The sequence below is a fragment of the Mesoplodon densirostris genome, chromosome 7 (genome assembly GCF_025265405.1).
Source record: "Mesoplodon densirostris isolate mMesDen1 chromosome 7, mMesDen1 primary haplotype, whole genome shotgun sequence".
NCBI classification, from domain to species: Eukaryota; Metazoa; Chordata; class Mammalia; order Artiodactyla; family Ziphiidae; genus Mesoplodon; species Mesoplodon densirostris.
Window position 1 is genome coordinate 75,459,603 of NC_082667.1, and position 26,511 is coordinate 75,486,113.

The 26,511-nt window shown below is 36.4% G+C and overlaps 1 protein-coding gene and 1 pseudogene across 1 annotated transcript in view; one reads left to right on the forward strand and one right to left on the reverse strand.

Annotated features, from left to right (window-relative positions):
- Positions 1 to 20,578, forward strand: part of PRMT3 (protein arginine methyltransferase 3) — a 153,123-nt gene extending 132,545 nt beyond the window's left edge. The window contains exon 16 of the mRNA XM_060105019.1: positions 18,721 to 20,578. Coding sequence (XP_059961002.1) covers positions 18,721 to 18,830 — 110 coding nt within the window. The 3' untranslated portion in view covers positions 18,831 to 20,578. The remainder of the gene's footprint in view (positions 1 to 18,720) is intronic.
- LOC132493454 (heterogeneous nuclear ribonucleoprotein A1-like) lies at positions 11,010 to 12,626 on the reverse strand (annotated as a pseudogene).
- Positions 20,579 to 26,511: the final 5,933 nt, after the last annotated feature.

Sequence of the window (26,511 nt, forward strand, 5' to 3'; positions counted from 1 at the left end):
AAAATCAGAAAATTTTTCTTTAAGTAATAGCTAATATGTGTTAAGTAGCAAATATAAATAAAAGAAAATGTTCTCATTTCCAAGTGACTAAAGAGAAATATCACCAGTAGAAGTAAAGTGTAAATTAAAGAGAATGTCATTCAGTAGTTATTATATTCAAAATACATTTTTATTTGTCTACAATGCTCTCCACTGTGTCCACCTCCTCAAATCTTACATAGTGTTTGAAGACTGATCCAATTCTACATTCATCTCATTGATTGTTCACTTACAGGAGCACCTATAGTTCTTACATACCTACACATTTAACTCCAAAAGTTAGAATTTGATTATGGAATTTTTTTTAACTGCTTATTACATATAAGTCTTCTTGTCCCATCTTCACTGAAAGCCTTCTGACTGTAGGAAAACTGAATGTACAACAGACTTCATTGTAAAGATATTCAACATCAAATTATTTGTGTGTCTCTCAAAAGCAACACTGAGCAAAAATTTGCAGAATGATTCCTACAATATACGATTTATATGAAGCTTAAAAACATGTAAAACAGCTGTACGTACACACACACATAGTAAAAGTAAGAAGCAACACTTAAGAATGGTAACTACTGAATTCATGGTAGTGGTTCCCTTTAGGGAAGGATGGAAGTAGGATCAGGGAAGGCTACAAAGGGGGTTTAGTGCCATGTATCTGAACTATTTCTTTTAAAAACTGAAGGAACTGTGGCAGAATGTTAAGATTTGACAAAGCTGAGTAGAGGTCATTAAATCATTCTCTTTGTGTTTAAAATATTTCATAAAATTCTAATGTGGTTTTGATTTCACTGTTGAGGCATAAAGGAATTTAGCAGATGTAAATAAACACTGTTAGAGTAAAGCAGCACCTTGTCATTTTTTTCACTTTGAGGTTGCAGTGCTATGGAAATAAAACCTTGATGGCGTCATTTTCTCTTTCTCTAGAAAGCTTGAGCACAGCAAAACTGAAATGAAGCCAACACATCCTCATTTCTGTTTCTTTGTTTTGTTTTTTGTTTAGCTCTGGTATTTGGATTGATTTTGGGAAAATTGAAAATACTGCTTTTTTTCCTCACTGTAACCATTTTGTTGTCTTAATGCTAAAATTCTAAGGGCAATACTAATTCTTTCATGTTTTAATCTTGAGGGGGATTTAAGATAGCATTTGAATTTTCTCCTACCTAATTACAACAAAGTATTATTTGATGCCTAGTGAAGTTTTGAAATCCTAAATATTCCTTACCCAGTAATCCTTAGAGTAATTGATTCAGCTTTTTCAGAATACTGTGAAGAAGGTATATGATTCTAATGCTGCCCTCTGGCACCATCTACATTCTCTATTTCTTTCATTGCCATTGTGTGTACCATTTAAATGGTAAGGCCAATAGGCTCCCCTAAAATAGCGCAACCTGCGGAGAGTTTGAAAGGGAAATTTCAGAGTAAGGAAAATGGTCATTCTCAGTTACAAGAATTTTTTTTTTAACCCTGCTATAGTAAGCCTTTGGTGGTAGTACTGATGAATAGAAGCCAGAAGTTCTGGGGCAGAGTATTGGGGTACACACTAGTCAGAAAAAGAGCTCTGGAGATCTCCATAAGATACGCCCTTGAGTTTTAGATGAGTGCTAAGATGTATGCATGTGGGATGAAATGCCTGAGGTCAGGCAAAGCAGTTGGAGTAGTTGTGAACCAGATATTTCCCAGCATTTACACAGGGCTGTGGGGTATTCAAATTTCAACAAGCTAGAGTGGAGCGTCTTTCTGGACTCTATTCAGTGGAGATTTCAGAAAGACCATAGTAGTGGGAATAAACTATCCCTTGAGTAAAGGCAACTCTGGATGCTCCTTAACAAAGCTTAAAAACAAGTCTTAAGAGGAAAAACTGAACTGCATGTAACCTTAATAGCAACAAAGGAGAACAATAATATCAAATGTTCAATGACATAAAATTCAACATGGCCAGCATTCAATCAAACATTGAATGCAGGAAAATACCAGTCAGTAGAAACAAACCCAGAAATGATAGAATTAGCACACAAGCATGTTGAAATATATTATAACTACTTTTATATGAACATAGGAAAATATGAGAAGATATTTACAATCCAAATAGGACTTCTAGAGATGGAAATTACAACATCTGAAGTGAAAATGTCATTTGATGGAGTTAACGGCAGGAAAGATCAGAGAACGTAAAAATACAGCAATAAAATGTATCCAAAAAGAAGCACAGAGAGGGGGAAAAAGATTTTTTTAAAAAAATTAATGTATCCACAGTAACCTGTGGGAAAATATGCAGCGTTCAATCTTAAATATAATAGTAGAAGTCCATGGAAGAAACAGGGGCAGAAAACATAATGGATAAAATTTTCTTATATTTGATAAAAACTATAACTCATAGATTGAAGAAATTGAGTGAACTCCAAGAAATTGAGTGAGCTCCAAGAAGGATCAACACAAAGAAAACAACCCCAAGACACATCATAAACAAATTGCTGATATGCAGTGATAATTTAAAAAAAAAAAAAAAAACTTTAACCAGAGAAAAAGAAAACATAGAGAGAGGAGCAGACCAACAATACAAAATATATTAAAGTAAGCTCTTCAAGTGGAAAGAAAATATCACCAAAATTTTCAATATTTAGAAAATTCCACTCTAAACAAAGGAGTGGAAAATGCCAGAAATGGTAAATGTGTGAGTACAAAGAATAAGCTAGTAGTGGAGATAAAATAGAATCCTGAAAAGACTATTCAATTCAAGAGAAGATAGGAACATAAACAAATGGACAAATAGAAAACAAAAGGTATGGTGGTAGACTTAAATTCAAACGTATTGATAATTATATTAAATATGAATGGTCTATACATCCAGATGATGGAATTTCATTCAGTGCTAAAAAGAAATGAGTTATGAGCCCGTGAAAAGACATGGAGGCATCTTAAACACATATTACTAAGTGAAAGAAGCCAATCTGAAAAGGCTATACAGTACACTATGTGATGTGTGATAATGACATTCTAGAAAAAGCAAAACTATGGCGATAATAAAAAGATCAGTGGTTGCTAGGGGCAGGGGATACAAATAACCAGAACACAGAGGGTTTTAGGGCAGTGAAGATATTCTTTATGATACTATAATATGGATATATGTCATTTACATGTGTCCAAACTCGTAGAATATGTAACACCAAGAGTGAACCCTAAGGTAAACTACAGAATTTTGGTGATTATGATGTATCATCAGTGTGGGTGCATCCTTGGTTAAAAAAAAAAAAAAAAGTACCATTCCAATGAGTGATGTTGATAGTGGGGGAGGCCGTGCATGTGTGGGGGCCGGGGGATATGGGAAGTCTCTGTACCTTCCTCTCAGTTTTGTTGTAAACATAAACCTGCTTTAAAAAGTTAGGTCTTTTTAAAAATGTTAATAGTCTAAACATGCCAATTAAAAGGCAGAAATAAACAGAATAAAAGCAAGAACTAACTAAATGCTGTTTACGGGAAATATAAAGACAGTAATTCTGGTTCCCAGTGACATAAGTGCATTCATCCCATCTGTCTCACTGAACACAGCTTTAAAACCAGAATGCATGGAACAGCTCTTTGAAATCTCTGAAAAGTACATAATAGCAGATAAATTGGAGAAGATGACCAGAATTCGAAGCACCACTGAACTGGTGGTAAATTTGTGATTAGTTTTCCTTCAGTATCCCCTAGCCTGGACTCCAGACAGCCTGAAACTCAGAAGAGGGCCTCAGCACAGACAGGAAGAGCTGCCAAAGGAGCCCTCTGATTCTAGCTTGAGGAGTGGGGAAGGGGTCTCCTAATGGTTAGAGAGAGTGGGGGGAAATCCCCATTTTTCTTTTCTATGTTTCTTCTCTGTTCTCCCATACCGCAGCCCCCAAGTGATCCTGCAGTGGTGGCAGCAGTAACAGTGGCAGCAGTGGGGACCTGCAGACCCATAGGTAAATGAGTGGGTGTGGTTGTGGTCCAATTAAAGTTTATTTGCAAAATCAGCAGCCAGGCTCAAAAGCCTTCCATAAAACAACTCTCCAGGCACAGATTACTTCACTGCAAATTCTCCCAACGACTTAAAGGGAGAAATAACACCAGTTCTACATAGTCTCTTCCAGAAAATAGAAGAGAGCTAATTTTATGAGGGCAGTATTATCTTGATACCAAAAATTAGACAAAGGTAGTACAAGAAAATTAAACTGCAGACCAGTGTCCCTCATGAATATAGATGTAGAAATCCTCAACAAAATAGTAGCAAATTGAATCCAGCATACATGTATAAGAAGAAAACACACCATGACCAAGTGCGTTTTATTCCAGGAATGCAAGGCTAATTCAATATTTAAAATCTTGTAATGCAGTCCACCATGCTAACAGTCTAAAGAAGAAAAACCACATGATCATATCAGTGGATGCAGAAAAAACATTTGACAAAATTCAATATTCATTCATGACAAGTACAGCAAACTAGAAATAAAAGAGAACTTCCTCAACCTGACAAAAGGCATCCATACAGTCTGTAGCTAGCATCATACTGAATAGAGAAGGACTAAATGCTTTCTCCCTAAGTGTGAAATAAGGCAAGGATGTCCAGTCTCACCACTCCTACACTCTTATATTGGAAGTCTTAGCCAGTGCAATAACAAATGAAAAAGAATTAAAAGCCATTGGAAAGGAAGAAATAAAGCTGTTGTTATTTATAGATAATGTGTACATAGAAAATTCTAAGAAATCTACCAAAAAAAACCTACAGAACTAGTAAGTGAATTTAGCAAGGTTGAAATTGACAGGCTGATTCTAAAATTTATACCAAATGCAAAAGACCTAGAGTAGCCAAACAATTTTAAGAACCATATTGGAATTCTTATACTATGTGAATTCTAAACTTACTTAAAAATTACATTAACCCAGGCAGTATAATCTTGGCATATAAAAAGTAGATATATAGATTAATATAACAATAGGAAATCCAGAGTCTCAGTTTTGTATACTCAAATTTTTCCAAAGGGCCAATGTAAATTCAATGGGAAAAGGATAGTCTTTTCAAAAAATGGTGTTAGAATGACTGAATATTCATAAAGGAAAATAGTGAATCTCAGTTCTTATCTGACACCAAATATATAAAAACCAACTTTAAATGGATGATAGACCTAAACATAAAAGCTTGAAACTGTAAAATTTCTAGACGATAACATAAGAAAGAATCTTGAGACTTAGGTAGGCAAAAGTTTATGAGAGTGAGATATAACTAAGACTCATTGAACTGCACATGTTACAGTTTTATTGTATATAAATTACACCTTAACAAAGTTAGTTTTTTAAAAACCCACACTGGACTGTCAGGATATCCAGGATAAAATCCATATTCCTTACCTTGGCCCTATACAGTCTGACCATTTTTATTTTATTTTATTTTTTATTTTTTGCGGTACACGGGCTTCTCACTGCTGTGGCCTCTCCCGTTGCGGAGCACAGGCTCCCGATGCGCAGGCTCAGCGGCCATGGCGCACGGACCCAGCCGCTCCGCGGCATGTGGGATCCTCCCAGACCGGGGCACGAACCCACGTCCCCTGCATCGGCAGGCGGACTCTCAACCACTGCGCCACCAGGGAAGCCCTACAGTCTGACCATTTTTCATCATTTCCAACCCCACCCTGCCACAACCCCACATAAGCCCATCATATGCTCCAGCTCTACTGCTCATTTTTTAGCTAACTTTCCTGTCTTTTCTTCCTTGCTTTTATCAAAGATATTCTTCTACCTAGGAAACTGTTTTTACCTCTTTCACTTGATGAATTCCACTTTTCCCTTTATGACCCAGCTTATTTCTGTAAATCTTTCCTCATTGTCCTTAGAAGGTTAACTGCTCTGTTCTTTGTTCTTCCAGATCAATTCATGCATACATCTGTGTTAGAACATACCAGTGTGCTGTGGTAAAGGGTTCTAATAGAAGATGAGTTGTTTGCCTCTCTCACTTCTTTTTTATCTGGTGTAGTATTTGGCATATTAGAAATATCCTGCTGAACGAATGAATAAGTACAGTAATACGTGTTGTCACTGAAATTAATTTCCTCTCATCACTGTGGGTGACACATGCCAAGGGCATTTATCTAGCTCCTGTATTTGGTTGCCCCATTTTGTCAGCTCTGATGTTCTCAGAAGTTTCGGCATGGCTGAAGAGAGTTCTCTGTTGTTGAGTTAAAAAGTAGTTTTTGACTCTGTATGGCATGTAAAATTTTTAGATAAAATTAAATAAAGCCAGAAGTCTAATCAGGACAATTTGCTGTGTATGTACCGCTTATTTTACTATCCAGAAAGTAATATGACAAGATTTTTTTAACAAATTTTTTTAACAAAATATTGTATACATAGCTGTACAGTTATTCTGCCGTGTGTGTGTGTGTGTGTTAATATCTTCAGTAATGATAAATCTTTTTTGGGGAATGGTAAATCTACCATTGGGGGTAGACTGGATTTTTGGAAAGCAAGAAAAGACAGTGTGAATAGGGAATTTCTCAGACGTCTAAGAATTTTACATTTGGCCAAAAGCACAAGGGAACTATAAAATGATGAGCCTAGTTCGTTTTTGCTTCGTTTTGGGTTTTTGTTGTTATTGTTGTTGCTGTTTTCACAGCCTAGTTCTAACAATAGTTCCAAAAGAAGTACTCTACAACATTTGAGAACTTCCTGCGTTGTGGGAGTTAAGAGACAAGACTTCCAGGATGAATACTTTTAAAGGATTTAAAGAACACTTACTTTAAATTCAGGGGTTTTTTGTTTGTTTTCCTTTAAAAATAACATACAATTTTATTGTAAAAACTTATGTGGCAGTATTTATTTTAAAAATTCAGATCTTTTTCTTGTGATTTGGCTTTGAAAAATATTATTAAAATCAGGCTGTTTAGTTCTCTTTCTCTATTATTAGTAAGGTCTTATGTGATAGAGAATCCATTTCTTTTTTTCTTTCTTTCACTTTTTTAACTCTAAGCTTTAATAGTGATAATAATGATTTTTTATTTATCCCCCTTGTGGGGAAATGAAATTTTATTGCTCTGGAAGAAACTTAATTTTAAAAAATGACTAGGACAGAATTGAAATGAAATCAGTTTTGTTCTTGATTGAACTGCACTGCTGCTTTGTGGTTTACTAATAGCTGTCTGCCGATGATAAAAACAAAGTGATATAGCGCAGTTCCATAGAGAGTGTCCTTTTCAGCTCTCACCACAATATACACACTTAACAGCATCAGTCATTTTATATCTATTTGACACTGATTAATTACTCTGATCTATTCTGGTATTATAGCCACTGCCTTGGCACTTTAGTCAGGCTTGAACAATTGAAGTGAGTGCAGCAGTGTGAACTATGTATTTATTACTGTGACCCTTCGTGCTATTTAATTAACTTAAATGAGTGCTGTTTGCACCCCCATTTTGAAATAAAGGTTATTACAGAAATAGTTATTTTACTGGTATTTCATTTTAAGACATGAAAATTATAGCATCAGCTTATAAGACAATTAATGTTATAACTTTAAAAAAAATAAATTTATTTATTTATTTTTGGCTGCATTGGATCTTCGTTGCTGTGTGCGGGCTTTCTCTAGTCACAGCGAGCAGGGGCTACTCTTTGTTGGGGTGCACGGGCTTCTCATTATGGTGACTTGTTGCGAAGCACGGACTCTAGGCACGTGGGCTTCAGTAGTTGTGGCTCGCGGGCTCTAGAGCGCAGGCTCAGTAGTTGTGGCACACGGGCTTAGTTGCTCCGCGGCATGTGGGATCTTCCTGGACCAGGGATCGAACCTGTGTCCCCTGCATTGGCAGGCGGATTCCCAACCACTGCGCCACCAGGGAAGTCCCTTAATGTTATAACTTTTTAATTATTCAGATATTTTAATTTAATATTGGTGCTTAAAATTTTTTCTTTTGTGAAAATTTAACAAAATTATCCACTGCCAGTTCATCTTGAGTTGGGCTATATTTTAAATTAAGGGGTACATAGACCACTTAAATATATTCTTTAAACTTGAAATGCAGAATTAGATAACCTGCTTTATAGGCACCAGGGAACATTTCCATTTTGACCCTACACTAAGGATTGAATAGGACAGTTACAAACTAGCCAACTTAACATTTTTTTTAACATGTCTAAAGCAACTTAAAGAGCAGCAACCATTAGGGCACATGCACTAAAAAGAAATATTTGCAACAAAACCTCATATACATCAACAAGAAGATCACTAAAGGTAAATGCTCAGAGGATTTCTTTTTAGATGGTGGTTAAACATTTGAAATATTAATACCCATCACTACTGATAATCACTGAATTGCAAATCAAAGCAGATTCTGGTTGTTGTTTATCTAAATAACAAAGGTGTTTTTATCATTTTCTTTCATTCTTTTTCTGTTGTTGCTTGGTTTCTAATAACGCCCAATATTGATGAAGATGGCAGGAATGTAAAACTGGAACACATGTTATGCCTTTTTTAAAAAAAGTATTCCGCTTCTCATAATCCATCCTAAGGAATTGAGTGAAAATTTACTTTTTTAAAAAATCTTTGCTATTCTAAGAAGTGAAAGTAACGTTGTAATTTGCTTTTCTTTAAAGTATCTTTATAGAATTTTTTCATTTTTGTATAAATAAATCTTCAACCTTTTCCTTTTGGTTTCTGACTTTGGTTCCATACTAAAAAATTTTGTATTACTATATTTACACATTTCTCTTGACTCCTTTCCTCAGTGAGTTAAAATGCCCCACCTACCATGTACTGAATCTCCTTAATGGATCTTTTGGTTTCTCTACTATATTCTATTTATCTATGAATTTTTTCCTGAGCCACCACATTTTAAAAACAGCTTCATTTTATATCCACATGCAGTAGAAATGCACACATTTTAGGGCTTCCCTGGTGGTGCAGTGATTAAGAATCCTCCTGCCAATGCAGGGGACACGGATTCGAGCCCTGGTCCAGGAAGATCCCATGTGCCGCGGAGCAACTAAGCCCGTGCACCACAACTACTGAGCCTTCGCTCTAGAGCCTATGAGCCACAGCTACTGAAGCCCGCATGCGTAGAGCCCGTACTCTGCACCAAGAGAAGCCACCGCAATGAGAAGCCCATGCACCGCAACGAAGAGTTAGCCCCCTCTCACCGCAACTAAAGAAAGCCCACGTGGCAAAGAAGACCCAATGCAGCCCCCCCCCAAAAAAGTCCTCCTTCTAGAACTTACAATCTCTTAGAAAAAAAAATTCGCACATTTTAATTGTACAGTTTAATGAATTTTGACAAATGTATACCCCACCCTAGTTAAGACATAGAATATTTATATCACTCTAAAAAGTTTCCTTGTTGATCCCCTCTGCAGGTAGTCATCCCCACTAGAGTTGGTCATCCCCAGCTTCAATTTCCAGACCAGGAAAACCACTGATCTGCTCTCTATCACTGTGTATCAGTATTACTAATAGTTAAGGCGTTAGTATTCTTTTAGAATTTTATGTCAAAGTTACTATACAGAATATACTCCAGTTTCTTTGCTTTTAGCATATTTTAAAAATTCATCTGTATATCAGTAGTTTGTTCCTTTTTATTGCCAAGTAGTATTCCTTTGTATGGACGTACTGTAATTTACATATGCATCCACTTGCTGCTAGACTTTTGGATTGTTTTCAGTTAAGCGCCATTGTGGATAAAATGGCTATGGACATTCATGTAAAAGTTTTTGTGTGGGCATATGTTTTCATTTCTCCTGGGCAGATACCTAGGAGTGGGATTATTGGGTCTTATGGTAAATATATATTTAACTTTATAAGAAACTGGCATACTTTTTCACAGTGACTGTGCTTATTCAACATTCCTACCACTGTTGATGGTTCATTTGCTCCACATCTTTGTCAACACTTATATAAAAGGGCAGTCACTTTAAGTCATTCTGTTACATGTATATGTAGTGACAGCTGTGTTTTTCATTTTCATTTGCCTCATGACTAATGATGTTGAGCATCTTCTCATATGTTTATTGGTCATTTGTACATCTTTTTTGATGAGGTTTCTTTTAAAATATTTTGCTCAATTTTTGATTGGGTTGTCATCTTATTGAGTTGGAAGGATCTTTATATATATGCATACAAGTTCTTTGTCAGATGTATGTGGTGCTAATATTTTTATTCCAATTCCTAGTTTGTCTTTTCATTTTCTTAAGGTCTTTTGAAGTCTGTGCTTTTGTGTCCTAATTAAGAAATCTTTGCTATCTTAACATCAAAGTTTTTCCTATATGGTTCCTCTAAAATTTTTATAATTTTGTCAGTACATCTAGGCCTATAATCTATTTCACGTTGATTTTAAGAATAATAGTTCATCTTTTCCCAAATTTGTATTAGGTTGTCTCATCATCATTTCTTGAAAATACTATGCTTTTCTCATTTAATTATCCTGGCTCTTTTGTCAAAAATTAATTGACCATATTTGCATAAGTCTATTTCTGAGCTTTATTTGTTCCATTAATCTGTGTCTTTTCTTATGCCAGTAAGACACCTTCTTTGTAAGATGATATAAGTCCTACTTTATTCTTTTTCAAAATTGTTTTCACTATTCTAGATCCCTTAAATTCCATATAAATTTTAAAATCAACTTATTAATTTCTGGCAAAAAAAAAATCCTACTAGGATTTTGATAGGGATTGTGTTGAATCCATAGATTGCTCTGGGGAGAACTGACATCTTAACAGTACTGAGTATCATCCACAAGCAAAATGTATCTCCCCATTTACTTAGATCATCTTTAGCAGTGTTTCATAGTTTGATGTAACTAAATGTTACATATATGTTGTTATATTTATCTCAAGTATTGCATGCTTTTTCAATGCTATTGTGGTTTTTTATTACAATTTCTAATTCTTCATTGCTCACATGTAAAAATGCAATTAATTTTTTTTTCAAGAGGGTATTAAATTGTTTATTACACATGATAATGGATGATACACAAGCTTTATTCCCATCTATATCTGGTACCATAATCCAATTTAGATATATTGCATAGGATATGCCAACAATCATATATTAATAATCAAAAAACTCCATGACTTGGCTTGGGTGACCCTTTTCACGGTGAACTCCAGGTCACAACGCAGTAACTGTCAGTTCAACTACAGCAAGGTTTCGGAAGACAGTAGCTTCTCCACCAAAGCAGGTTGTAAATAAATTTTGAATGGAACCTGTCATCACCCTGAAGGAACTCTAACTTCACACTGTTGGGGTAGTTTACCAAAATGGCTTCAGAGTAGACTAACTTTACACAGCACATTTAAAAAAAAGACACATTTATTCAGCGTCATGATCAGACTATTACATTTAGCAATCAACAGCATGGGTGCAAAAAAAAAAAATCTACATTAAAACCCTTTGTTGGAATGCTTTACACTTTCCACAGAACAGAAACTAAAATAACCTGTTATACAATTAGTCACAAATACAGTCCTCGAGTTTTGCCCGTACACATGAGTACTGTCTAAAACATGTCTTCTTTGTAGCAGCTAGGCCCTGCCACCACTGTGCTTGGCTGAGTTCACAAATCTGTTGTAACCTGTAGCTTCCCTGTCACTTCTCTGGCTCTCCTCTCCTGCTAAGCTTTGTTTCCTGGCAGTCATCAAAACCTTCTGCCACTGCCATGGCTACTGCTGCTGCTGGAACCACCATAGCCACCTTGGTTTTGGGGTTTGGCAAAGTATTGGCCTCCACCACCATAGGGGCCAGAACTACTACCTCCAAAGTTTCCTCCTTTCATGGGTCCAAAATTGGAAGATTGATTGTTGCAACTGCCAGAATCATTGTAGCTTCCACCACCTCCAAAACTGCTTCCGTCATTACCAAATCCATTAGAGCCCTCCCCACTGCCACCATATCCCCCCCCACCACGGCTGCCACCAAAGCCACCTCGACCACTGAAGTTTCCTCCACGACCAAAGTTGCCATTCCCACCAAAACCCCCTCCACGACCACCACCAAAATTTCCAGAACCACTTCGGCCTCTTTGGCTGGATGAGGCACCAGCCATCTCTTGCTTAGATAGGGCTTTCCTTACTTCACAGTTGTGGCCATTCACAGTGTGGTATTTCTGAATGACAGTCTTGTCTACAGAGTCACGGTCATCAAAGGTTACGAAAGCAAAGCCTCTCTTTTTGCCACTGCCTCGATGAGTCATGATTTCAGTCACTTCAATTTTCCCATACTGTTCAAAATAATCTCTTAGATGATGTTCTTCAGTGTCTTCTTTAATGCCACCAACAAAAATCTTTTTCACAGTTAAGTGGGCACCAGGTCTTTGAGAATCTTCTCTTGAGACCGCCCTCTTTGGTTCCACCACTCTTCCATCCACCTTGTGTGGCCTTGCATTCATGGCCACATCCACCTCCTCCACAGTGGCATATGTGACAAACCCAAAGCCTCTGGAGCGTTTGGTGTTTGGATCCCTCATTACCACACAATCTGTGAGCGTTCCGCACTGCTCAAAATGGCTCCTCAGACTCTCATCGGTTGTTTCAAAGCTCAAACCTCCAATGAAGAGCTTCTGCAGCTGTTCGGGCTCTTTGGGTGACTCTGACTTAGACATGACGGCAGTGGAGGGGGGCGAGGGAGACGTTAACGATGCTTACTCGGCGGCATCCATGAGCAGAAAGTGCAATTAATTTTTTTATTGATCTTATATCCTGAGATTGCTAATCCTTTCAGTTCTAGTAGCTTTTTTTTTTAATATTGCTTAAGGATTTTCTATTAACACCATATATGGTCTGCAAATAAAGACTGTTTTACTTTTTTTCCCCCAGTCTATATATTTTTTTCTTCCCCCACATCTTAATGCTGTGACTAGGACATCCAACGGAATACTAATTAGAGGTGGTCAGAATGAGTGTCCTTACCTCAGTCCCAGTCTTAGGAAGAAAGCATTCAGTTTTCCACCATTAATAATGATGTTACCTATAGTTTCTCATAGATTTTCTTTATCGGGTTGAAGAAGATTCCTTCTATTCCTAGCTTGCTGAAAGTTGTTAGAAATTAATTTTGTCACAATTTTACTCCAATAAAAAAAAAGAAATTTTGTCAGATGCTTTTTCTACATTTGCGTGAGACAATCATGATTTTTCTCTTTTGTTCAAAGGATGTTTTTTTATTTCTTATGCAGCAGGTTCTTATTAGTTATCTATTTTATACATATTAGTGTATGTTCAAAGGATTTTTGAATCTTTTTTCATAAGTGATATTTACCTGTACTTTTCTTCTAATAAATTTATCTTCTTTTACACTAATATGTATAAAATGGATAACTAATAAGAACCTGCTGTATAAAAAAATAAATAAAATTCTAAAATTCAAAACAAAAAAAGTTATTTTAGTATCAGGATAATGCTGCCCTCAAAAGATGAGTTATGGAGTATTCCCTCCTCTATTTTTTGTACATTTGGTATTACTTTTCCTTAAATATTTGATAGAATTCCCCAACGAAGACCTTTGGATCTGTCTTCTTTGTTTTCTAATATAAGCATTTCAAGTTATCAGTTTTTCCTCTAGGCACTGTTTTAGCTGTCGGCCACCTGTTTTTACGTGTGTTTTATAATCATTCAAATCGAAATGCTGTTTAATTTTCTTTTAGATTTTTATTTTGATTTATGGAATATTTAGAAGTCTGTTTAAATTCTAAATATTTTGGGATTTTTCAAGTATCTTTCTGTTACTGATTTTTAATTTCATTCAGTTTTCGTCAGAGAACATATTCTGTATGATGTCTGTATGTTTAAATGTATTAAGATTTGTTTTATGAACCAGTATATGATCCATCTTGGTTCTATAGATGTCAGCCAGGTCAGGTTGGTTAATAATGTTCAAGTCTTCCATATTCTTTCTGATTTTCTGTCTAGTTGTTATTATTATCAACAAAGGAGAGGCAAACTTTGCAGTGATGATTGTAGATATGTCTGTTTCTTCTTATGGTTCTGTCAGGTTTGCGTCATGCATTTTGAAGCTGTGTAATTATATGCACACAAAAGTTTATGATGTCTCATTTATGAATTGAACAACTTATAAATTCGAAATGTCTTTGTTTATCTCTAGTTATTTTTTTTCCTTTAGTCAACTTTGTGTGAAAGTAATATAGCCATTCCAGCCTCTTTTTGATTTAATGTTTATGTAGACTATCCCTCTCCTTCCTATTACTTTTAACCTGTGACTTTATATTTTATTATTTCATTTTATCTCCTCCCTTGACTAATTAGCTATACTCTTGGGTTTGTTTCTATACTGGTTGCTCTAGAGTTTCAAACATGCACCTGTAGCTTATCACAGACTAACATCAAATGATGTCATACCACTACATTTGTAGTTTTGACTCTTAAAACAGTAATCTTCTGTTTACCCCCTCTGATCCTTTGTGCTATTTTTATAAAAACATTTCACTTCCCCAAATGTTTTAAACCCCACAATACAGTGTTACTATTTTTGCTTTAAACAGTCAATTATCTATTAAATAAATTTTAAAAGGAAAAAACATCTTATATTTACCATGTACTTACTATTTTCTAGCACTGTTTATTCCTTTGTATAGATCCAGGTTTCTTTTTGTTGTCATTTTCCTGCTGTCTGAAGAACTTCCTTTAACATTTCTTGTAGTGCAGGCCTCCTGGAAAAGAATTTCTTGCTTTTGTTTCTTTGAAAAAAAATTTTTTTCTTATTTTTCATTTATTAAGGATTTTTGCTGGATATCGAATTTTTAACAGGTCTTCTTTCATCACTTCAAAGATGTGTCCGGCTGATGAAAAATTTTTTTTTCTTTTTTTTGTGGTACGCGGGCCTCTCACTGTTGTGGCCTCTCCCGTTGCGGAGCACAGGCTCCGGACGTGCAGGCTCAGCGGCCGTGGCTCATGGGCCCAGCCACTCTGTGGCATGTGGGATCCTCCCGGACCGGGGCACGAACCCGTATCCCCTGCATCGGCAGGCAGACTCTCAACCACTGCGCCACCAGGGAAGCCCAAGCTGATGAAAATTTTGAGATCACTCTTTTCTATCTTCCCTTATATGTAATATGTGTTTTTTTCTCTGAATATTTTACAGATTATTCTTTTTATCACTGGTTTTCAGGAAGTTAAGATGTGCCTTGATGTGTTTTTGTTATTGTTGTAACTTTTTTTTTTCTGCTTATAGGCCTCAATTTGCAGCTCTTTAAAAATCTAGACATTTTTAAATGGATGTCACACACTGGAAGCATTATTTTGCTGAATGTTTGGATTTTGGTTACTATCTTTTAAAAAGTATGTGAAGTTTGCTTTGGCAGGCAATTAAGTTATTTAAAGATTACCTTGATCTTTACAAAAAATGTTTTAAAGCTTTGTTAGAGAGCAGTGGTGTGACCTTTACTCTTTGGGTGGTGTAATGCTAAAGCATAATCTGGTGTCTCTAGTGAATCATCAGAAGTGTTCAACAGGTTCCTTCTATTCCGGCTGCTTGGAACTCAGACCTCGCAGCCTGTGTGAGCTCTGGGAATTGTTCAGCTAATTGCTCCCTAGGAGTTGTTCTTTTGCTCAAAATCATGAAATTTTACCATACACATACAGAGATCAGTATTTAGTTAAAGTCTCAAGAGAACTCAGTGAAGATTTATGGAACTTTTTCCCTGAAAATAACATTTGAAATTAATTGTATCTCTTTTTTCCCCCGTAATAGTAGTACATCTGTATTCTTAATTTCTGTTTTATGTCATATTGCATTGTGTAGAACATTCAAGAATAATGTTAAATAATGTAGTGATAGTGGTATTTTTGCTGTGTTCTCACTTTAAATGCTGCTGTGTTTGCTTTTTATCATATTTGCTTTCAGATTTTGATAAAGATTCTCTCAATAAAGAAAGTTACTCTTCTTATGTAGTTAAGAGACTTTTTCTATGACTAGATGAAGTTTATTAGTAAAGGCCCATTTATCATTATATGGTAATTTGAGCATGTGTATGTCCTAAAATCCTGCAGTTTCCATCCTAAAGAAACTCTTGTCTATGGACACAACAGACATATATAACAGTAATCATAGCAACATTATTTGTAATAAAAAAACTGGAAATAATTTAATGGAATAACAAATAAATAGCAGTCTATTAATACAGGATACACCTCTGTGAAGTGGAACTATTTTAAATAGGTAATGGTAACAAGAAATTAGAATCATGGTTACCACTGGAGGTTGGAGAAGAGATATGATTGGAGGGACATAATACGGGGTTTCAGTGGTTTGTGTAAGATTCCAGCCTGATGTTGGGTCTGTGGAGATCATGTCATTATTTTTATATCTCAAGTATACATTATCTGTCTTTTCATACATAGGAACTACTGTAAAGAAGCAACTAAATTAAGTAATTTACACTAAGACACATTGCTTATAAATAGGAAGGAATTAACAAGCCACTAATGTGTAAAATTCAACACTTGTTAACTTGTGTTGATAATTCAGTAACAGTAATTTAAACCTAATAACCAAGTTGGTAATTACTCTTTTCTGTCATATACTTATAAAACCAATAGCAGTTTATCGTAGAGCAGCTACTCATTTCCAATTTTAGTATCAGTAAATGATAAGTTCAGGATATGACTGTTGGTATAAAATAACAATTTTTAAATGTTGGTAAAAAATAGAAACAAGAAAATATTGCCTACATATTCGAAAATGGAAAATCTCTTAGATTTGTTGAAGATACTTACGACTTCTTCCCTAGGTTAATGTCTTAATGGTCAAGAAAACATGTATTATAGCTTATTAAAGTTATAGAATAAAAATTATTATATAAAATTTAATATTAGTAAAATTTTTATAAAGTGGCTAAATGTTTTTACAAATAATGTCATAGAGTAGTAAAATTTTGACTGCCTCATGTCCATTAAAGTGTATTAAAAGTATAATAATCAATTTTCAGGTAGAGATAGGGAAATACTAGACTGTAGTTGACAAACATGGGCTCTGGAATCAAAACTGCCCTGCTTAACATCCTGGTTCTTCCCTAACTGGCGGTATGACCTTGGGCAAATTGCTTAGCCTTCCTGAACCTTGTTTCTCATCTGTAAAGTGAGGGAAACGTACTTAACCTCACAGAGATATTTTGTAATCATTAAGTGAGATAAATCACATAAAGGCTTTAGAATAGGGCTAGCACAAAATAAGTGTTAAATAAATAATTAGCAATTATTATTGTCTAATAATTAACCTGAACTTTCTACAGAGTTTGTAGAACTACCTCACGGGTAATCTTTGTCAGGCTGTTGATGAGCTTGGTGTGTGATGTAGTTTTTTTTTCATTTTCTTAGTAATATAGAGGAATAGGTCAGATACAGAAGCCAAAGAAAGCCAGATGTACATATTAACATAACACCTACACATAAAATTTAGGTTACATAGACTGCATCTTGGGCCACATTATTTTTTCCATTACTCTAATTCCATAATTTTGTATTAAACTATATAAGCCTTGCCTTTTTTACAGGCTGTGTAGAATGTATCAGTAATGGAATCTTTATTCTCTGAAGTATAACTATGAGGTGGTTCTGCTGTGTTTTACTGTGTTATTTCACTACCATATTGAAAAGCATTCAGATTCTTTAGCCCTTAATGTGGGGGATTTGATTTGCAGGGTTTTTTAACATAAGATATTGATTCAGTGTTTTGATAGTTTTATATAGATTCCACAATCATTTTATATGGAGCCTCACTGTACCCATCCAGATTTTCAAAGCTATACCTGATAGTATTTGCTGTGATTTTACTCTTATTAAATCAAGGAATGGTGATTAGTTACAACTTAACAATCTCATTTTTATTTTTCAATGGCTGTTGGTAAATAAATGAAAAAACTTAAAATGAGACGTATCTATAATCAGAAAAGCACATAGATATAATTCCGTTTTGGAGTAAAACAAAATTTGGAGCATACAGGATAAGTTTTTAGGGAATCATTCTTTGCCTTGTATTTTTTGTGTTCACTCTTTTACCTGTGTAAGCTCTGTTTTATATTTACGGTGTGAGTACCTTAAAGGCCAACAGCCTTGTCATGTGCCTCTATAAAATACACATTTAAATTTTCACAGCTGTAATTTTCATTTCCCCAAAATGCCATTCACCAAGGGCTCTCTATACGTGGTTTCTCTAACTTAAAAGCTGCTCCATGTACACTCGTTAAGGTAACCTTGACTTTAGTCCTCAGATAATTCATACATTAATTCTTGTGAAACTTTGCCTTTTACTGCCTTCTGACCATCCCCAATCCTCACCTCCAGCACACTTTAGACATATACCTGTTGTATAATTGTTAATGTAGCTATTTCTCTTCGCCCCTGACCATGAACTCTTTGAGGGAAGGGGCCATGTTTTATTGTTTTCTTATGCCCAGGACGCACCATAAGGGCTCATATTGAGGAGTCCAATAACACAGCCCCCAACCCTGCAGTGACCACTGTAGTTTTGCTTACTCTTCCACAAGCATTTGACACTTGTGCTGGGTAAGTTAGATCTGTTTTGTTCAAAAATTAAATGTAAAATTGCCCTAAAAAATTTTAAGTTAAAAAAAAATTAGTGAAACATTTCACAACAAAAAAAGAGCAATACTAGGTCTACTCTTACTTTTCTGCTACACTGTATTCCTTGAATTCTGAAACATACTTTTTGCCTTTCTTCTATAGGTGAAGCCTTGAAAGGAAAGATCACAGTGCACAAGAATAAGAAAGATCCACGGTCTCTCATTGTGACCCTCACATTGGATAATTCAACTCAAACTTATAATCTCCAGTGAAAAGGCCACAAAAGCACAACTACTTTGCAGTTTTTGTTGTAGGAGAGGGGTGGGTAGGGAGGGGAGGGAGGGTTTTATGTGAGCACATGGATGATGGGTCCTTTCCTGAGCCTCCTCAGTAGGAGAGAAGCATGGCAGGAATCTGAGGATGCAGCTAAGGAGGGCACTGCCTGATCCTGGTGATCCACCGCCATAATCACATTCTTGGAAGTCTGGTCAGTGAGATTTAACCAAATGTAACGCCTACATTGAGTTTACCTGTATTGAAAGTCATTTAAATTGGCCTAAATTTGGAACAGAGATAGTCTTTTGTTGTTTTTAATAAGTTTCTTACTATAAATTTTAAATACTGGTAATTGATTAGTTATTTGGATGTTGTTGTATTAAACTAGTAACTGTATACAAGGTATTACATATTTTATTGCAGATTTCCTTTCTGAGGAGTAGTTTTAATTGTATTTGCTAGAATATCAGGATATAATACATTAAAAGAGCAAGCATAAGGGACTAAAATACGGAAACGAGACCACACAAATTGTATTTGAAGACAGCTTAGTTGATTGCCACATAATTCTGTTCTCATTTTTTAGCTTCTTCTCTCTTTGCAAATATTCTTGAGTCATATAGTTTTCTAGTATTGCCCAGGAAATCTAGTTTCAATACATTTATCCTAGGTTTCATAAAAGTTTTTAAAGATTGGGATAAATATGTACTTATTTACTAATACTTTTTTCAAACTAGATTTATGTGCAAAGTTAAACATGTAACTGTTAATATACTTATATCACTCTATACAATTGTGTCATTTACAATTATTGACTCAGTTTGAAACGCAGAACAGAAAACATTCAATTAAATGTATACAGCAACTATTAGCATTATAAAGTGACATTTCAATATATTAAAGCCTTTTATAAAATCAGAAGCATTTAAAACAAGTCTTAACAAAGGAATCATTTTTAAGATAACAGAAATTTTAAGGAGAAGTGGGTCACATGCTTCTTTTCAGCTCACCAGCTGCTTCTTTTTTTCAAAACAAGACACACACAAGGCAGCATAGTTTAGTGTTGAGAAGCATGAGCTCTGGAGCCAGTTCAGGCCTTGGCTGCAGCTCTTACTTCCTGTGTAATCTTAGGTTCCTTAACCTCTCTCCCCCTCCATGTATGTTGCCAATTCATAAACTGATACATTTCAACTGTTGATACTTAGATCAGTGCCTGGCACATAGAAAACAGTCAGTACATGCTACGTGATATTAATTATCATCATCATACAGACAGGGACCCCTTCCAAAGAATATATGGCATCGACATTAGATCAGTTTGTGAATTGTCAACCTCATCAAATACTATACTAGTATGTGTGTGGGAAGATTACAACAGAAATTAATATTTAATGTAGCAAAAACTGTATCAAAAAGAAATTGTCTTTTGGTCTTTATTAGAAAACTGGACTTCCAGCAATGGGAAGAATAACCCCTTCAAATGATGATATTTCAGATCTTAGTCTAAGTCTTCCTTCATAAGCATGATTTCTCTTGTCACTGGGCCAAACTAGTCGGCTTGTTTTCACCATGATTTGAATTCAGACCATTACTGGAAATGTGTAGTGCTGATAATATAGCACAAAGTACTTTAAATTTTTGTCTGGAATGGCTTCATGTACAAATTTGAGTAGGGTGGGATGATAAAACAAAAATAAGCCTGTAAGATTTACCATTAAATTTTTAAAGTAACCAAAATTTGCTTTTTTCTTTTGTTTTTCTTTTTTATAAGTGCATAACAGATACTTGCTACTATTTAAAAGAGTACTTCTCAAAAATGATTTCTTACTAAAACTCTTGTTTGATTATCAGGGGATTTTCACCCAGTGGCTCTTCTGATTTTCTTCTGTTGGTTATGAGTAGTCCAACCGTAGTTAGTGGATCTCTGTCCTTTTCAGTTAGCCTTTCCAGGCTGGAACATTCTAATTTGTGTAACTAAACATCTTATGAGATGTGAGAGGCTGAATATTAACTCTTTGATTAGAATTTCAGCCATTAAACTGTTGTGGAAAGTAAATACTTTATAGCCCTTTACAGTGATAAATGCAGTTTTCTTTCATGCTGTGGCAGATGGGCATTTATGGTTAGCAGTTTGCTCTGTCCCAAGGATCTTATTCCCATTAAGAAAATACATTTTTCTCCTATTTTCCTTTGTGAAAACTAACATAATTTTGTGATGTGTGGGGTTCATCCAAAGACGATTAGTCATGTCTGTTTAGTAGAGCAGTGTTTTCTAAAAAGAGCATTTTGAAAGGAATGTTCCAAGAAAACAACTGAGAATGTACAGTGGTTGCACAGTGAAGGTGGTTAATACGTAGCCTCAACTGCTAGGAACACACTTTAGAATGAATCAGAGAGCTGTCAGATAACTTTGAAATAATTTCTGTTTGGGGGAGGAGGGTAAGGCTCCACAGAGTTATTTGCTTTCTTATCACTTAGTCTAGATTAACAGTCTGGTTCACCTGTGTCTCTCAGCATTCTATCTGTTACTTCTTTTCTTTTTTTTTTAAAGATTTGTTTATTATTTATTTATTTTACTTATTTTTGGCTGCATCGGGTCTTAGTTGTGGCACGCGGGATCTTAGTTGAGGCGTGCCGGATCTTTCGTTGCGGCACGTGGGCTCTTTGTTGCAGTGTGCGGGCTTCTCTGTAGTTGTGACAAGCGGGTTTTCTCTTCTCTAGTTGTGGCACACAGGCTCCAGGGTGTGTGAGCTCTGTAGTTGTGGTGCGCGGGGTCCAGAGTGCATGGGCTCTGTAGTTTGCAGCACACAGGCTGTCTAGTTGAGGCGCGCAAGCTCGGTAGTTGTGGTGTGCAGGCTTAGTTGCCCTGCAGCATGTGGGATCTTAGTTCTCTGACCAGGGATGGAACCTGCCTCCCCTGCACTGTAAGGCTGATTCTTTACCACTGGACCACCAAGGAAGTCCCTACCTCTATCACTCCTTAAAAAGGAATATTTAGAATGTATTGTGTGACATTGCTGATTTGAGATCAGTCTAGACTAATCTCACCAATCAGGCTATCAAGTGGAGGAAGCAGGGTAACAGTACAGCTAAGAGCATTCAACAGGAAAAATTAAAACAGGATGAGGCGCCACTTGGCTTCCACTGGCCATTTGGTAAGCTTCTAGGCCATAACATACCCAAAATGTCCAGGTATTCAGATTTTCCTGTGTAGTGGAATATCTCAAAAATATATATCAAGTATGCAGTACTGTCATAGAGTTTCAATCTGTTATGAAAGGCAGGGTAAGTAATATAGCTGAAGTCAAGCACTGTCTACCTCAGGGTCGGTAAACTACAGCTTCAATCTCAATATTAAGTATCATTCTCACTACCTATGTTTTAAGCTCACTCTCTTTAGTATCCTAATTCCAGTAACCCTGCAACGGCACCAAGACCAAAATCCACTGATACAGATCACATTTTCACTGTCCCTCACCTCTTCATGTGTACATTTCCCACTTTGCCCACCTTAAAATCCATAATCCATCATTATAAGCACTGTTTCTGCATGTCTCCCCTGTGTCCTCAGGTTTTCCCTTTACTGCTCTGTGATCAGCATACAAATAGGCTATTATTTACCCTACGTTAAAAAAAATTTCAACTCCACTTCTCCCTCCTGCTGTTGTGTCACTATTCTAGCTTCCCCTTTACATTGTGACCACTCAGAAAGACTTGTTGATGTTCACTGTTTTGTCACTGTTTTGTCTCTTCCCATTATTTTTAAGTGTACAGTATAATGAGTTTTGACAAATATATGCATATAATCAGCATTCTATTAATATTTAGAATGTTTCCTTCACAGCAGAAAGTTTTCTTGTGCCACTTTGCAGTCAACACTTAGCCCTACTCCCCTCCCTGGGCAAACATTAATCTGATTTCTATCGATATAAATTTGTTTTGCCTGGTTTAGAACTTCATATAAATGGAATCATGTAGTATGTACTCTTTCATTTCCAGCTTCTTTCAGCACAGTGTTTTTTGAGATTCATCCATGTTGATATGTGTCAGTAGTCTGTTTTTTTTATTACTGGATACTATTCCACTTTATAAATGGGATTCTGCTCATTTGTTTATCCTTTCACCTGTTGTCGAACACTTAGACTGTTTCCAGGTTGAAGCTGTTACGAATAAAGCTGCTGTGAACATTTGTATAAAAATCTTTCTTGAGCCCACTCTCACCAGAACTTCTGCCTCCACAACTCCATTGAAATTACTCCAAGGTCACCAGTGAACTACATGTTGCTGATTCCAGTGACCAGTTCTCAGCCCTCATTTTACTTGCCTTACTAGCAGTACTCAATGCTGATGATCCCTCTCCTGGAAACACTGGGCTTGGCTTTCCCTCTTTCCTCCTTGGCCACTCTTCAGTTTCTTTTGTTGGCTTTCTCTTCACCTTTGACATGTTGGCACCTTGGTCCTGGGATCTCTTTTCTGTCCATCTTCCCTCCCTTGGTGATTTCATCAAGTCTTATGGTTTTAAATACCAATACCTAAATGTGTATCTACAGCCATCTTTCTTCCACTGCAGTCTGTATCCAGCTGCTCAGATGACGTCTCTAGGTGTCTCATGGGCATCTCAAAGTTAACATTCAAAACTGAATTTCTGATCTTCCCCAAACCCTGCTGTCTTCCTCCATCTCAGTAATGGAACTTCATCTTTCAGCAGTAGCTCAGGCCAGAAAACTTGACCCCTTTCTTTGACTCAGCATCCAAGCTGGGCAGCAAATCTTATAGAATCTTCTTTCAAAATACATCCAGAACCAAAATAGATCTCACTACTTCCACTCCTGCCATGCTGGTCCAAACTACCATCATCTTTCATCTCGATCACTGGTTCTCAAAATGTGGTCAACACACCCCTAGTGACTCCAAAAAAACCTCTTACAGGAAGTCCAGGAGATGAGAACTGTTTTTTGCAATAGTACTAAGACAGTGTTTGCCTTTTTCACTGTATTAATATTTACACTAATGGTGCGAAAGCAATTGTTAAAACTGCTGGGCCCCTAGCACAAGTCAAAGTACCAAACTACACTAGTAGTCACTGTATTCTTCACTACAATGTCCTCATGAAGCTGTAAAAAATATTAATTTCATTAAATCTTGACCCTTGAGTACATGTCTTTTTAAATTCTATATGATACTAATAAAGCAGTTTTATTGCATACTACAGTAACAATATTTGTCTGCAGGAAAAGCAGTTGTGTGATTGAGTTGTGAGCTGAACCAGTCACCTTTTTCATAGAACATCATTTTTACTTGAAAGAATGACTAACAAACTATGACAGACATTGTCCTGCAAAAGAAAAAAGTGAACTTACCACTTCAAAAAAGACAACTGATAGAATTTGTTGCTAGTTTCAAGTTTTTAAGCTAAAATTGGAATTTTGGAAAACATGTATCTACGGCCATGAGCTTGAAGGCTTCCCAGTTCTTCCAGACTGAGATAAATGGTATAGGGAGGAAAACCTCTTTTTTCCTCTAGTTCTCGACTGAGACTTCTGTAACAAAAGACAGATTAACAAGAGGAAAGCATACGAATGTATTTAATACAAGTTTTTATGAGACACACAAGCCTTCATAAGGAAGTAAATGAACACCTTAAGAAACAGTTAAACCTGAGTGTTTTTATGTTAGGTTTGATGAAGAGTGGGAAGCCTTGGGAAGATGTAGTAGGACAAAGGTGAGCTGAATTTAGTAAACCGGGAAACAGCAAGGCCCGATTGTTGGATTCTTCCAGGCAGCCCTGTATCTTTGGAGACAAGGATGTGCCTTTCCTCTGGGTACAGGGAGGGCACCTCTCACATGATGGTTTTATGACCTGCTTCAGGGGAAGGTCAGGAGGTCCTTCCTGAAGGTGGAAGAAATAAGAACAAATCAATGTTTATTCTCATAGCCCCTGTTGAGCACTGTGGGTTCACCTGTTTGCTGAGAAGCAACAGGTCATAAGCAGACTAACAAAATAGAAAAGAAAAGAAAGAAAGAATCTTCCTTCACCTGCCATTTCTCCGATTTCTTCAGCCTGAAATATTCACTATGCCAAGGTGCCATATCTGGAGGTAGCATGTTCTGAACCTGGACAGTGGTATAATAACTGATTTTTGACACTGTGTAATGAAATGTGTCAACATTTGGAAGATCTGCATAATTCAGTGAACTAATATTCCCCACTCACCAAATTGCATAATGCTAATAATATCCATTCAAGGGGCAAGATAAACTACTTGTCATGTTTGGGTTTAGTATTGAAGATTATCTATGTGAGGCCATATTTTCTTCATATACCTCAATCAAAACAACATTTCATAGCAGGCTGAATGCAGAAGCCACTATGATAATCCAGCTATGTTATTCTAAACCAGATAATAGAGATTTGTAAACATGCTAAACAACACCACTCTTGTCACTAAATATTGTTTTGAAAAATACAGTTATTTTCATTAAAAAATGTTATTTCTCTGTGTGGGTTTATTATTCAGTGAATTAATCCAGGACTATAAATGTTTCTCAGTTTTAATTTCTAATATAACAACTAGCAGTAGATGTAATCCACATAAACAAAAGCTCTCTGGGGTCCTTAATAATTTTTAAGAATGTAAGACCCTCCTGATTTTTTCTGATTTTGACCCACTGCACCCTGCCCCTATCTGTTCTCAATACATCAGCTGAAGTAATTCTCTCAAGACGTAAATCAGGTTGTTATTCCTTTACTCGAAGCACTCCCAAGAAGCTTCTCATCTCCCTCAGAATAAAAGCATAAGTCCTTACATTCACCTGCAAAGCCCTACACAGCCTCACATCACGTCACTTACTTCTCTGAAGCATTCCCTACTGCTCCCCCATGGACCCACCTCCAGCCACCTTGGCCTTGCCCTCCTTCCTCACCCTCGTTCCTCATGCTGGAAGGCACACTTCTGGCTGAGGCTCTTCCTTCTGCCTAAAAATCTCTTCTCCCCAGTTGGTCCCCTGACTTATTCCCTTGTCTCCTTCAGGTCTGGCCTCAAAAGTCAGTTTCTCAACGAGACTTCTCTGGCCAGCCAGTTTAAAGTTGTACAACCCACACTCACGCTCCCAATCCCCTCCCCTTCTTTTATTTTTCTCATAGCTCTTATTGCCATCGAATATACTATTTTACCAATTTATCTTTTTTATTTTCTTTCTCCCTCCACTAGAATGTAAGCTCCAGGAGGACAGGGATTTTTGTCCATTTTATTAACTGCTGTATTGTGCCCTGGCACAGAGTAGGACCTCAATAATTATCTGTTGGATTAAAAAATGAATGCAGGGAATTCCCTGGTGGTCCAATGGTTAAGACTTGGTGCTTTCACTGCTGAGGCCCAGGTTCAATTCCTGGTCAGGGAACAAAGATCCCGTGAGCCACACGGCCAAGAAAAAAAGAAGAATGCAGCATTTACTGGCCAGTCGTCTAGACTGGTGGTTTGCTACAATTAACCAATGATACAGTGCTGGTTTATCCTAATTAATTATTATCTATGAATTATTTTTGCCTTTCTGAGTTAGGAAACTTCTTGCATATCAGTTGTACATATTTAAATGTTTCTGATTTTTCACCCACCCTGATGTTTTAAAATTTCAGAGCCTAAGACTATCATATGGTTTTGAGCCCACAGAAGAACC